Below are 13,300 nucleotides of genomic sequence, written 5' to 3' on the forward strand. Positions count from 1 at the left end.
GGATCCTTTCGGACTCTTTTCTGTTCCATTTAAGGTATGTAAGATCACATGCCTTTGTAGGAGTGTGTGCAGACCTGAGTACTAATCCTTCTGTCTGTCTTTCTCTCCACCAAAGCTTTTATGTTTTGTTACCGTTAAGCCCTCTTTTCTTCAGTGCCTACTCTGTATGTGTCAGTGGTAAGCAGTGCTGGGCTCAGAGCGAGAACTCCGTTGTCCTCCCGCACACTGGCGAATCTATGATAAAACGCTTGTGCTGGTCATTTTAACGTGGACACTGAGGATCCTCCCTTCTCCCTTCAGTAAATGTTAGTGTCTGTGCTAACCCTATTTCTGCAGGCATTGGGATCACGAGGAATTGGCTTGCCAACTATGCGAAACTATTCTTTAAGAAAAACTTTCTTCCTCCTCGATCGCACTACCCGGCGTAATTCGTACACGGTATAGGCATGTTTAGTAAACTGTGAAATCTGTGAAGATGGAATTATGACGGTGTCACTTATATTCCAGACTGTCATATATTAAATCGCTGGTGATCTGTCAGTTGTAAAACCAAATTCAAATTCTTGGGCGCCAATTGTGAAGCTTTTTTCTTTCAAAAGATGTATTTCTGATGACTCATTCTTGTAGGGCGCTGGGACCATAAGAAGTGGCACTTCCTTTTCTACGGTTGAAGCTACTACAAATGACAGGGCATTAATACAGCTTGGACCTCAGTCAGTCCCAAGGTACCAAAGCTGTACCCACTGCAGTGCAGCTTTGTAGACTGCCTGGGCCATAAGTGCGGGTGGCTTTAGCTGAAGTGCACAGCAAAACGGGAAACTGGGCACACAGTTGACCATCAAAGTCTGAGAATAATTCTGCTGAACTGTAACTTAGAGTGGCTGATGTGTGGCAGGAGCAAGTGGGACGTTGGGGACGGGACAGGGTTGCCTGCTCCTGCCTTTGTGTTACATACTTGGGTCACAGCACCTGACGCTTCACCATTTCTGCTCCCGCACCAGACCTAGCCCGTGACCTCTGTGGGCCACCAGCTGTCTTATCCTCGTGTTCCCAGTGCTGATAACAGCGTCAGTGTGTGTTTGTTGAACAGAAAATTGTGTGGGTCAGACATCTGAGACTCCTTGACACTTCTTTCCCCTTCACTCCCACCTTCAGTCCATCATGAAATCTTTTCTGCCACCACCACTTTTTGGAGCATTTTCCTGAGTTTGCTGCAGTGACCTCCTAACTGGTCCCCTCCCACTCCTCTGGCCCCTCTGAATTCCTGCTCCATGCTGCAGCCAGAATGAGCTTTTAACTACACAGCCCCTTCAGAGGCTTCCTGCTGTCCTGTAGTAATAATAGTTCGTCATCATCGTCGTAATTGTACTGACAGCACCTTTGACCAAGGCCCATAAATAGTGTGGTCATACAATTTAACATCTGCACGAGAACACTTTCAAATGTGCAGTGGGCACCGCTGAAACTCACACGGGGATGATGTGGAGATGAGATGAGTGTTTGCCTTGCCTGCGAGGCCCTGTGCCGTCTGGGCCCTGCTCGCCCTGCTTCCGTCCGCTCTCTCTAAACCTGCAAAACTCCTTGTTTCTCGGTCTTCTGTATTTCCCAAGCTTACACATCATGTTTGCTAACACCACAGGGCCTCTGCACACGTCAATGTCTGAGTATTTGTTACCTACTAATCTTTTAGCTCTTAGCTCCTGAGTGGCATCTCACTGACTAGGTCAAACCTCCTTATTATAGGCTCTTATTACACTCACAGATGCAATTTAACCATTTTTATTTGGATAAATACCACTAAGAGACTGGTAATATTGTATTACCAGTGCATCAGTTATGGAAGACAGTGACCAACACAATGGCAAATAAACTCTATACATTTAAATTCTATGTATTCAGTACAGAAGAAACCAGCTATATGTACAACAGTTTAACCTAAAAATAGTCTCGATTTCAGCACTGATATGCTATTTGATGCTTTATTTGCTGAAAAAAAACAGTAATTTAATTTAAAAGTCCAGTTTAGTAATTCCACAAATTTATCAAAAATTTGAAGCTTGGATTCTTGAGGAAAAAATGTTTCTCTATTGAGAAACCTGTGACATTTAGACCATAATGTGTAGAATGACTGGATTCTGGAACAGAGTATCTGGGGTTAAATCATCATTTCACCACTGCTGTCTGTGTGGCCTTGAGCAGGTTAGTTTCCCTGGGCCCCTCTTTGCCTGTTTGTGAGCTGGGTATGAAGATGGCATCTATTTTTAGGGCTTTTGTGAGAGTTCAGTAAGGTAACACCGGTAAAGCACTTGGACCGGCTTCCAGCACAGCAGACCCTCAGTGAATACTAGCTATGGCTGTTGTGTAATTGTTTCTATATTTATTCATCCAACAAATAGACGTTCAGCTTCTCCCTTGTTCCTGGCATTGGTGTAGGAATTCAGGAGCGATCAGGACGGGGCGTGGGAGCACGCTTTGTCAGGGCGTGCTGGGGGGAAGAGCCCTGTTGGCTGAAGGCTGGGAATGAGCGCGCTTTCTGGGAGCTGGGGCAGAGCGCCCTGGTGGGAAAGGGCCCCGAGCCAGGGAAGGGCTTAGCCTGGCTCAGAGTTAAAAGCAGAGCAAGCTGGAGTGTTTCTGCCCGAGTAGAGAGGGTAGGAGGCCTGACAGGAAGCAGATTATGCAGGTGTGCCCTGGGGGTTTTATTAGAAAAATGAGAAGTCACCTAATTCTGTTTATTTTACTGATGAAGAAACAGGAACCCACGTGTCCTGATCAGGGTCATGTTGAGAATTTGTGAGGGAACTAGACCTGAAAGTAAGTCTCTTGTGTTCATACATTTTTTAAAAAATTGACGCATCATATAAAAATTGCGCAAGGCAGACGTGGAATGATTTTCTGTGAATTTTCATGCAGTGAAGGTGCCCGTGGAACCGGATCGAGACAGAGATCTTGACCTGTTGTCCGCAAGCCACCCCCAAACGCATCCCCCACCACGCCGTCCCCCGGAGGTGACGCCCACCCGGGCTGACTGCTGACACCACACGCTGGTGGTGCCCGGTTTTGCACTTGTGTGAATTTGTGGCCGGGAGCCCATGCTGTGAGCTGCCCCCGTCTGGCTGCCTTCACTGCACGTGTCTGTGAGGTCCTCCTAGTGGGTGGTGGTGTGTGGGCAGCAGCTGCTTCTCTCCGTGGCTGTGTGGTTTCCTCGCTGCGAATCCGCGGCATCCCAGGGCGATAGTCCCTGAAAGTCACTGAGAGAGACAGTGTGCGTGGAGTGGGAGCTGGACTGCGGTTCAGGGCACTTAGTATGTCTGCTAATCTTGCGAGTCCTAGTTGCTGCCTCTAGCTAAGTGAAGCTTACACGAGGAAATGTCTCTGTCAGAGCCGAGGTACATACGCCTGACCGTTACTCTGAGAATACAGTGCCTGGTTGAAACCAAGGCTGGCACCAGCAGGGATTGCCCTGTACGTGGCAAACACGTGTTACTCACCAGTGGAAACGGCTTGGGTGGATTGCCAGGTGCTTTCAGACGGTCTGCCAAGGAGCGCTCAGCCTTTTCAATACTGTCTAAGGGACTGTACATTTCTAGGGGGTCAAGGATAATTTGCTACTTAATTGGGCCAAATGGCCGTCATTTCTACTATTTAAAATTTGGTCTGTTTAAATAAGTGATTGATTAATTGGGTGAATGCTATTCTCATGTGTACTTCAATTTTTTTCTTTCTCTTTTTTCTTCAATATTTCAGATGACGTTGTGCCATATTTTAAAACAGAACCAGGCCTACCGCAGATTCACCTGGAAGGGAACCGCCTGGTTCTCACCTGCCTGGCTGAAGGGAGCTGGCCGCTGGAGTTCAAGTGGACGCACAATGACAGTGAGCTCACCACCTACAGCAGCGAATATAAGTAATTGCTCGCTTAAGAATAAGATTCCGTTTCGGGCTGATGTGTTTAGAATACTTGCCTTACTGGCCATGATAGCCCAAGGGGGGAAATAGTGGATTGAATCTGCAATGCATTAAGGATAAAGGGATGGGTCTGAACAGGTAATCAGCGTGTGCCTCGCTGTTCCGATGCAGACTGTACGTACACTTCGGGAGTCTGTCCTTATATTTGCGGAAGTAGGCCCGCTAGTGAAGTCACCGGACCCAAAGCCGCTGCAGTCACGGAGCAGCGCGAACGGCGGAGGCTGCGCGGCCGGTCTGCGCTCCGCGACAGCATCCCCGCCCGCCGGCGCTGTTCTGTCTGCAGAGCGTGGACGTTAAACGGCGCTCTTCAGGCCAGCGGCTCCTGGAGCTCTGATTAGTCCACAGAACGCTATCCTGCCCACCTGTCAGGCTCGGGCTGGGAAAAGACGGAACTTGGGAGGGTGGGCACGAGGCTAGCATCGCTTTCAGCAGCAGCAGTGACCACTGACCCAGCACCTGCCGTGAGCGAGGCACTGGGGACAGGACTGAGTGCGGCGGGGGACCCAGTGCGGGGGACTGAGGCGGGGGAAGCGGAAGATCGGGTTCCAGCGGGGGTGCGGCTTCGCCCAGGGAGCGTCAGGGCCGGCTGGCGAGCCTCCGCGTCTCCTTGCGGCGCTCGCGGCCTTTACGGTTTGGTACCTGTTTGCCTCCTGTCTCTGCGAGGACTGTGCCCGAGGCTCAGCTCTGAGTGGGATGGAGACTTAGTGACTGCCTAACAGTCCACGAGGCACAAACCAGCAACACCAAGCGCTCATTAAAGTGAAATAAGAAAGAACTGGCTGTCTAGGGGTATTTTTAAGAGTAATGAGCGTCTCAACATGGGGCAGAGCCCACCACGCACTCTCTTCACTCAGAAGTTAGAACATGGGTGTCCATGGACCACATTCAGCCTGCTCGGAATGTGTATGTGTGTAGGGGTGGTGGTATTTTAAGGATCACCTTAAAAACATACGTGGATGTATGCACAGTGTACGTTAACTGATTGCCAGCATTTAACACTTGTAAGGTTTCCTATAAAAATCTGCTTTCTGGCTCCTTTGAGCAGTCAGAAGGCCTGGCCACCTGGAAATGCAGTCCCACCCAGAAGTAGGCACTGGGCAGTGCTGCCCTTGGGTGAAGTCCCGGACACCCCAGTTCTCAGCTCTCCCTGCCGCCCCCCATAATGCCCTGCTGCATCTGCCCAGTTCCAGGCTGCACCTGCCCTTTGCAGACAGAGGAGCTGTGACCTCCCCTCTCATCCCGAGGCCCGCACTGTCAGAGTACCTACTGCTGTGGGAGCAGTTTATGCCAACAGTGACCAGCACGTTGAAATCAAACAGACCTTGGTTGGAGTCTCAGCTCACCACCAGTTAGCGTTAGCGCTGTGATCTGGGGCAAGCCACTTTTAGCCCTACGTCCAGTATCTGCAGAGTGGGGTGATCACACCTCATTCGTGGTGGTGTGAACATGGAAAGGCTCTAATCTATGTAAAACAGCGTATTTTCTGGCCCACAAGCAATCTGTTAATAAATTCTAGGCAAGGTCATATTTTATTTTAATGTGACATGGGGGTTGGTTTGTCAGAATGGGTATAAAGAAAGCAAAAAGTGAACTTACAGGTGAGAACCATGACAAGCAGTGGGCTTTGATGGCAGACAACTTGAGTTCAGTATTTCTGTTCAACTTATCATCTGCTTGACTTTGGGCAAGTTATCTGACCAGTTTGAGCTTTCTTTTCCCATCTGTAAAATGTGTGTACTAAAACCCACCTAAGGGGGTTCTCATGAAAATTAAATGATGTAATGTTTTATATGCCTCTGGAAGAAAGATTTCAAAAGAATCCATATTTTTCTTCCTCATAAAAAGGAGTAGTGATGTGGGTGGTCTATAATGGGGGTCTTAACCCTGGGGTACGTGGCCATGGGTGGTGGCAAAGGGATTGTTTTCTCGATCTCCACTTTCCACGGGCATGTGTCTAAAATGGAGCTCCCTGACGACAGGCCTTGGTGTTGACACCTGCCGGTTCTCTTTTCACACCCGCTTTGTGTTGTTTCTTCCGCTTCACAGAAGAAGGGCATGCCCTTCGCAGTTCGAGCCTTCCGTGGAACAGTGAGTGCAGGGTGCCAGGGCTTGGAGAGGCCTCTCGTCCCGGAGAAGGGCTTCCTGCCTTCACTCCGCCCACACTTCTTTTAAGGGCAGAGCGACGCCAGACAGGGTCCTTTTGAGCAGTCCTGGGATTTTCTTAACTCTGATGTGTTGTGTAGGTGGGCGGCAAGAGCCACGCTGCTTTTTGTGAACCCCCTCACCTCTTCTTCTCCGGTATCATCAGAGTATATATTGTGCCTCAAGAAACGTTTTTGGGAACAAAGCCAAGAGGCACTGACAAGAAATACCACAGGCGAGCACCTTGTTTTCTCCAGGTTGCAAGGGTGACGCCCCATGGCTTTCACCCACTTACACAGAGTAGAGTTAGAGTTTTCAAGATTTGTTAGAAAGGAGAAGCCAGTAGAGAGATGCTCTTCTCTGAAGCACCCTGGGCTCTGGCTCACCTGCCCAGGTGAGAAGGGCTTGGCACGACTTCAGTGCAGATCCCAAGGAGGAGGGGTGGAAAGTTCTGTTTATTTTCATCAGACCAGTGGTCCGTCTTGATGTAGATGGAACATGTGCTACTTCAAAGTTACTGCTTTGTGTTTTCTCATTCGTTCAGAAGACACTTTCATTAACGTTTGCAAAAAGATATTATTTGATATTCTAAATCCCTGGCCATTTTTATTACTTCAGTGTGTTTTGCTTGCTGGCTCGCGCCAGCCTCTTCTCTCCTTGTTTATTCATTTCTTCCGTGTACGCGTTAGATTTAAATGAACTGTATGCAGATATGTGATCAATACCTCCTCTTCTTTTTGTTGTTAATTCCTGTCCAATTCTGTTCATTCTAATAGTAAATAACTTTCCATTCAGTAAAATGTAAAATAATTGGGGAAAAAAGCCACTTTCACTCCAGAGACATATTTCCTTTCTAAGTTTTTAATGTTTAATAATTAGTTTCCAAAACTTATAATACATCTATGTTATTTTGATTAGCTGTGTACTAATAATAATTACAATTGACATGTAATTCCAGAAGAAGAATTTTTAAGCCGTTAGAATCTTTTGGTCAAAGGAAATTCTTTTTAAATTGTTATTTTTTTTTCCCAGAGAGGTGTGTTGGGTGATAACTATCTTTCAGACATAAAAATATATTACATTAGAATCAAATTCTGTGGGGCAAATTGATTGAATATGCAGCTTCAAAGAGTGAAAAGGAACAATATGAAAGTTCCATCTGTCAGAGAGTTTACTTTTAAAAATATATAATGTGAATATCAAAATAATTATATTATTTTGATTCCATTGGATACATTTAAAACAGTGGTGTGACTGCCTCATTTTAAAATGCCAAAACATGCACTATACCATTATTATATATGCAACTACTTAAGCTTATGATAGAACAATTCTGGTGTCAACTTAAAAATAAGCGAGGAGATGGGGCTCTTTTTGCGTGGCTCTTTGCGCTGGTAGATTTCCCTGTTAACGTGACGCACCCTGGGTAATTCTCAGGAAGACAGAGCATAGTTGGTTGTATTGAAGTGGGCTCAAGGAGGTGGTTTATTATAGACGGACCATGAAAATAAGGTAGACGCTCCACTACCATTTCACTAGAAACTCGTTAAGGAGAAATGGGTTATTCTGAAGCACGAATGGTTTGGGTTAGACGTGATAAATTATATTCCGTTCGCTGAAGGCTTCAGACAGTGAGATGGGTTATCAAGGGTCCATTGTATTTTGTCATCGTTTTTTTCAAGACATAAAACCTGTCTAAAAATCTCATGCTGTTTTTTCAAATTACTCTTTCATTGGCGTCCTTGCAATAAGCACCTTCAGCTGTCATATGTCAGCCTTCATGGGACTGCCGTCGGTCTCAGGCTGAAAACATGGACGCTTCATGAAAACGGTAGCTGCTTCCTCCCTGCAGCTGAGTGCCTGCTTCTCCCCTGCCCCACCCCCACCAGCCTTTGGTGTCAGTTACGAAAGTGCTAGCCCTAGAAAAAAGCAAATAATATAAATTCAGCTTTTCCTTCTTTGACTAAAAAATAGCATTTTCTTTGCTGCCTGTGTTACAAACTGCACAGTGATTTTTGGTGAGTCTCGTCAAACGTTATGATGTTCACATTGGTGCTTATGGCCACGTTGAGGCCCGGGTGGCCACGCTGGGAAGGTGACAGTGGTTCAGTAATTAAACAAAGCTGTGTAGGCGTCATGGGCAGATTTGTATCTGTTTTTTTTTTGTTTTTTTTTTTTAAGAGAAACTACTTACTCTAAATTATTTTCTACTTTGGGATTAAAAATGTTTTATAATTATATTCGAAGTATGTATATCTAAGCCAGGAATTTCTAGGACTTCATTGTTACAACAGGAGGAACAATCGGACACTCTAAACTGCTGAAAATCTTATGGTCCCCTTATGTGGTCTGTCTCTGTGGCTCAGTTTCTACTGCAGTATAAATAGTAGAAATTTGATGGGTGTTTATTCTTTTTATTTCAGTTAAAAAAAAGGAATAGTTAAGGGAAAAGTTACTTTTTCTTATGTCCTATAAAAAGACCAACATTCTACAGTATCAATAAAGTTTATTAAATGCCTGGGAATAACCTTTATAAGAAACAAACAGACCATGCATGAAGGAAAGTAGAAAACGTCACTGAGAGGAAAAAAAGGAGAATTCAGACAGGAAATCTAAGCAACCGTGAAACCAGGCAAAGTGTGTGCAACAAGGTTTGTACGAGGCAGGACATCAGGCAGCAAAGGTGTGTTGGCTGAGAGACGGAGGCCAAGGAGGTGAGCCCTGTGACTGCCCACTCACTGCCCTCAGAGCATTTCCAGGCTGCGGCACAGAGAGGGAGGGCACAGGTGGAACCTGGGGGAGCCCCGGAGCTGGAGAGGGCCGAGGGTTCAGGGAGACCGAGGGCAGGGTACTGGCGTGGAGAGAGCTGCAGAGAGAGAGCGTGGGGCTCTGCAGAGGCTCTCTTGGGAGTGCTTAGCAGGTTATGTGTCAGCTCATCCACGTGAGGCTACCCAAGGCCTGAAAGAACTGCCCGAGAGGTGGCGGCACTAGACCCCCACACTCACCTGGGCTGGGTCGAGTGCCTGTTCTCAGCAGCCAGACTGAAAAACCTCATAACCCATGAGGTTGTTGGATACGGTGTACAGGCGTGTCTGGGGTCTGTAGTGGGGGCTTATTAACCCTGGACCAAATAGGACTCTGGTCCTGCCTCAGACATCTTAAAAGCAAGATTGGAGAAGATCAGAAACTATTTCCAAGTATCTTTGCAGCATCAGAGAACAAAGCTCAGGAACGTTTATAGAAATATGGAAGTAATCCAGCACCGAACAGGGTAAAATTCACAATGTCTAGGATCTAATCAGAGATGAGCAGGCATATAAGGAGGCAGGAAACATGACCTATAATGGAGAGAAAAATCAACTAATAGAAACCAAACCAAAGCTGACACAGATGTTAGAATTAGCAGAGAAAGGCAGTGAAACCTTGTAACTGTATCCCACGTGATCAAAGGTAGAGACGTGAAAGATACTGAAGGGCAGAAAGCAGACTTCTAAGGATGAAGCCTGTGATGTCTGAGATGAAAAGCACGTTGGATGGGACTCTAAGCAGGTTAGACATTGCAGAAGAGAACATTAGTAAACTTAAAGATACAGCAAATGAAAGGCAGATAGAAAAAAAAAAGAGGAAAGACCATTAGTGAATAACAGCACAGCTTCAGATGGCCTAACATGTGGGTAGGAGGAATCCCAAAGGAGGCAGGGCTGGAAGAATATTTGAAGAAATATTGAGCAGTTTTCTTATTGATGAAAAGGACAAACCCGCCAACCTGAGAAGCTTGGCAGATCCCAGTGGTGCAGTTACTAGCCAGTGCAAGAAGAAAAGAAAGAAGGAATAAAAGGCATCTAGATGTAAGAGAAGATGTAACAATGTCTTCCATTGAAGGTGGCATGATTGTCTATGTAGAAAACATGGTATCTTTTAAAAAGCTGCTAAATTTGTGTATGTTTAGCAATGTGATAGGGTACAAGATAAACATACAAAAATCAGTTATATTTCTGTATACTAGGAAAGAATAAGCTGCAACTTATATTTACTTATATTATATACAATTTATGTAACTATATGTGTGTGTAATTGTTTAAGTAGCTTCAAAACTCAGAGATAATTCTGACACGGGATTTGTAATGTTTTTACACTAAAAACTATAAAACAAAAACAAGCAAAAAACTAAAAAAGATTGCCTAAGAAAATAAAAGCAGACCTAAATGAATGGTCAGATATCCTGTGTTTAGATGTCTGCATACTCAGTATCACTGCCGCGTGGATCCCTTGGCCATATCCTCTAGGCTTGAGACCCCAAGACAAAGCAGTTGCTTACACTTTGTCACTAAGCCATGGGTTCGACTCCTCTACGTGGTTTTTGTTTCGTCTTGTTTTTAATCTGCTGAGTCCCCTACTTGTCGAGAAGGAAAGTCTGTTTAGCTGAGAACCCTTTTCTTAAGTGAAATGCAACTGGCTGGTTTCATCGTCAGCCGGCCCGTGTGACTCCCACCTTGGTCTCCAGCCTTCCTGGCCTTCCTTAGCAGGATTCTCCTCGCTGCCTCGCTCTCCATCGGTCCTGTCCTCTGGGAGCTCTGAGCTCACGACACCACCAGCAACAGGTTACGTTTTGGCTCGAACGAACTGGTCTTGCCCGTTTTGGCTACAATAAGCAGAATTCTTTATAGTCCCGAGCTGCTTACGGCTCAGGGTAGCTTTCTTTTCCTAGTGGCCAAGATCTGAATGGTTGGGACAAGGAGTGTGAAACTTAGAACCGAATTTTGGCCTTTCTTCTGTATCACATAGTTAGATTTAGGAGCCCTGGAATTAGGAATTTCTCCTTCCTAAGGCATCAGGTTCTTTTGTCTCTCTGTTTATAAGGAAGGGGGAAATAAACTTTGGAAGATAAAAGGGGATGGACTGTTCTCATCTCAGTCCAAGTCAAAGTTTCCAGCACTGACTTCCAGGGCTTGTGTGGGATGACTCCGTGGGATTGCGTTTGACTTTGATCTCTGATACTAGGACGGTGTGTTCCAATGCTTATATCCCTTCTACAAAGTTGCAAACTTTTTGTATTTGTATCTGAATTTAATTGACTATCTTTTTGACTCCATGTGGTTATAGCAGATATGATTGTTTCTGGAGAATTTCTGAAGGGGAATTAGCATTGAGCTTTTAAAAGTTCTTATTGGAGATGACTTGAATTTAGAGAATTAATTTCCATGTGGTTCATTTGTCTAGGGATGATTGTGGAATCTAAGTGAAGAACTTTAGGCAGAATGACCAAACAATTTTGCAATGTTATTGCCGACAAATGCTTCCATATGAGACAAGTGAAAGCTTTTTAATTTGTTTCTAATTCATTTATGCTAATATTGTAATTCTGAATAGTTTAGGCCCTCTTTCCATTGTGTTTTGGTGTGGATAATTTTAACTGTGTGGAAACTAACATTTCCCCTCATACTTTGACCCTTCACAGAGTGGTCCTAAACTTTTTTTTAATGTCTCTAGAGAACCTGGCAATATAAGGAATTAAGTAACAGAGATGGAATAAAGGATTTTTACCTCTAAAAAAATCAACGTCTTTCCCAAGGATTTTCTGCAGCTCCGTTCTCACTGACTGGAGAGAGCATTTTCCCCTGATGACAGATCTAGCAGACTAGTTCCAGTCGTGACCTCATGTTCCCTGAATTGTGAATTTCTCCTATTCTGCCCCTGACTTGATAATAGAAGGTAGGAACGAATTAAGAATGAATGACCCCAAACATTGTTCGTGCTGGAGAAAATCGTTTAAACCACAATCCCTGAAGGGTCTTAGGAACATTTCAATGGCAACTCTTGAGATTCTGGATTGGCTTTTGTGACTAGGAGTGAAGATAAAATTTAAAAGTGGGTACTCGTGGTATGTGGATACGCAGCCTCCACTTGATCCCTGGGGGCCTTGTAGCCCCCAGATTTATATCCCCAAACACCTGTGACAGGTGCCACAGGTGCTGAGTCCACTCCCAGCAGGAGCCTGCTTATTGTCTCTTTCAATCTAATATACATTTTTTAGGCAAATAAAATACAGATTAAAGAACTTTTGCAAATACGATGTTCCCATCGGCTAACTTCCATGTTTATCACATTGTTTTCTTTAACTTCATGCTAACTACTTTAACTCTTTTGAAAGGATTCAAAACATAGCCCTCAGCCCACCCAGCGTCTAGAAGCTATTAGTGAGCTGGACACACCTTCAGAATGTTGTACCTGTCTCTTTCTTAGTACGTTTCAGTCTACGTCTTTTCATTTCACTCTCTGCTTGAGAAAACTGCCAGCTGTGGACACATACGCTTTTGATTGTTGGCCACATTTTAAATTTCATATAGGAAATTTGTAATAATAAAACTGAAGATACAATTATTTATAATCTGGTTTTCAAAAAAAAGAATTGAAGTAGTTCCCAGAAGGATATGAACAGCTTAATTTTGTATTTTTTAACTTTTTTTTCACTTTAAAGATATGAGTGGGCTTTGGGCCGAGATATGAAAGTGTTATTATAGAAAACAGATATTTTTATACCCGCAAACAAAATGAAACTTGTGGGGAATTGCCTTACCTGGAGTAACACAAAATGAAGACCCCCACTAAACGAAAAATGCTTATATCTCATTTTAGTGGGTGTGAAAATTCTTTCTCCTGACTTGAGCTGTGTTCCTGGCCCTCCTCCCCTAGAAGGAGAGGCTTCTCTCCTGGACCGAGGATGTGGTCTCGTCATCCTGAGCCACGGCAGGTGTCCGCAGACTGCGTGCTCAGCCACGCGTCTCAGTCTTGTTGAGAAGAACTGCCTCACAGTAACTGTTCTAAAACCAGGTGCTATTTTGTCAGACGCTTTCTAAAACTTCGTGGCTCACATCTGGAATGCTCCTTAGAGGAGGTTAGTTAGTCTCAGTTTGGGGTACTATTTATCATCCAGTGATTCTTAGAGGTTAACCAGGAGGCCATGATTTTTTAAAAAAAGATGATTCAGTGAGGCATGATTTAGGCTTTTCTGTGACCATGGGGAGTACCTAGTAACTTCAGAAGTTTTTTCCAACCAAAATTATTTTGACTATGTTCCAGGGAGTTCTAGGACAAACTAAATAAACCCTCTCTCGTGGAAACAAAAAAGGGAGTTGTTGCCTGGACACTGGGTTCCTCCTAAATCACTGGGCTGACTGGACGGTGGGCAGGA

General features: G+C 44.8%; 1 protein-coding gene across 5 annotated transcripts in view; it reads left to right on the forward strand.

The window, feature by feature from the left end:
* The window catches only part of SDK1 (sidekick cell adhesion molecule 1), a 715,898-nt gene that overhangs the window by 262,792 nt on the left and 439,806 nt on the right, over positions 1-13,300 (forward strand). For all 5 annotated transcript variants that reach the window (XM_074345583.1, XM_074345585.1, XM_074345587.1 and 2 more), the window contains exon 2: positions 3,745-3,904. In XM_074345583.1, the coding sequence (XP_074201684.1) occupies positions 3,745-3,904 (160 nt within the window). The remainder of the gene's footprint in view (positions 1-3,744; positions 3,905-13,300) is intronic.

This window comes from Camelus bactrianus, chromosome 18, assembly GCF_048773025.1.
Source record: "Camelus bactrianus isolate YW-2024 breed Bactrian camel chromosome 18, ASM4877302v1, whole genome shotgun sequence".
Taxonomy (NCBI): Eukaryota; Metazoa; Chordata; class Mammalia; order Artiodactyla; family Camelidae; genus Camelus; species Camelus bactrianus.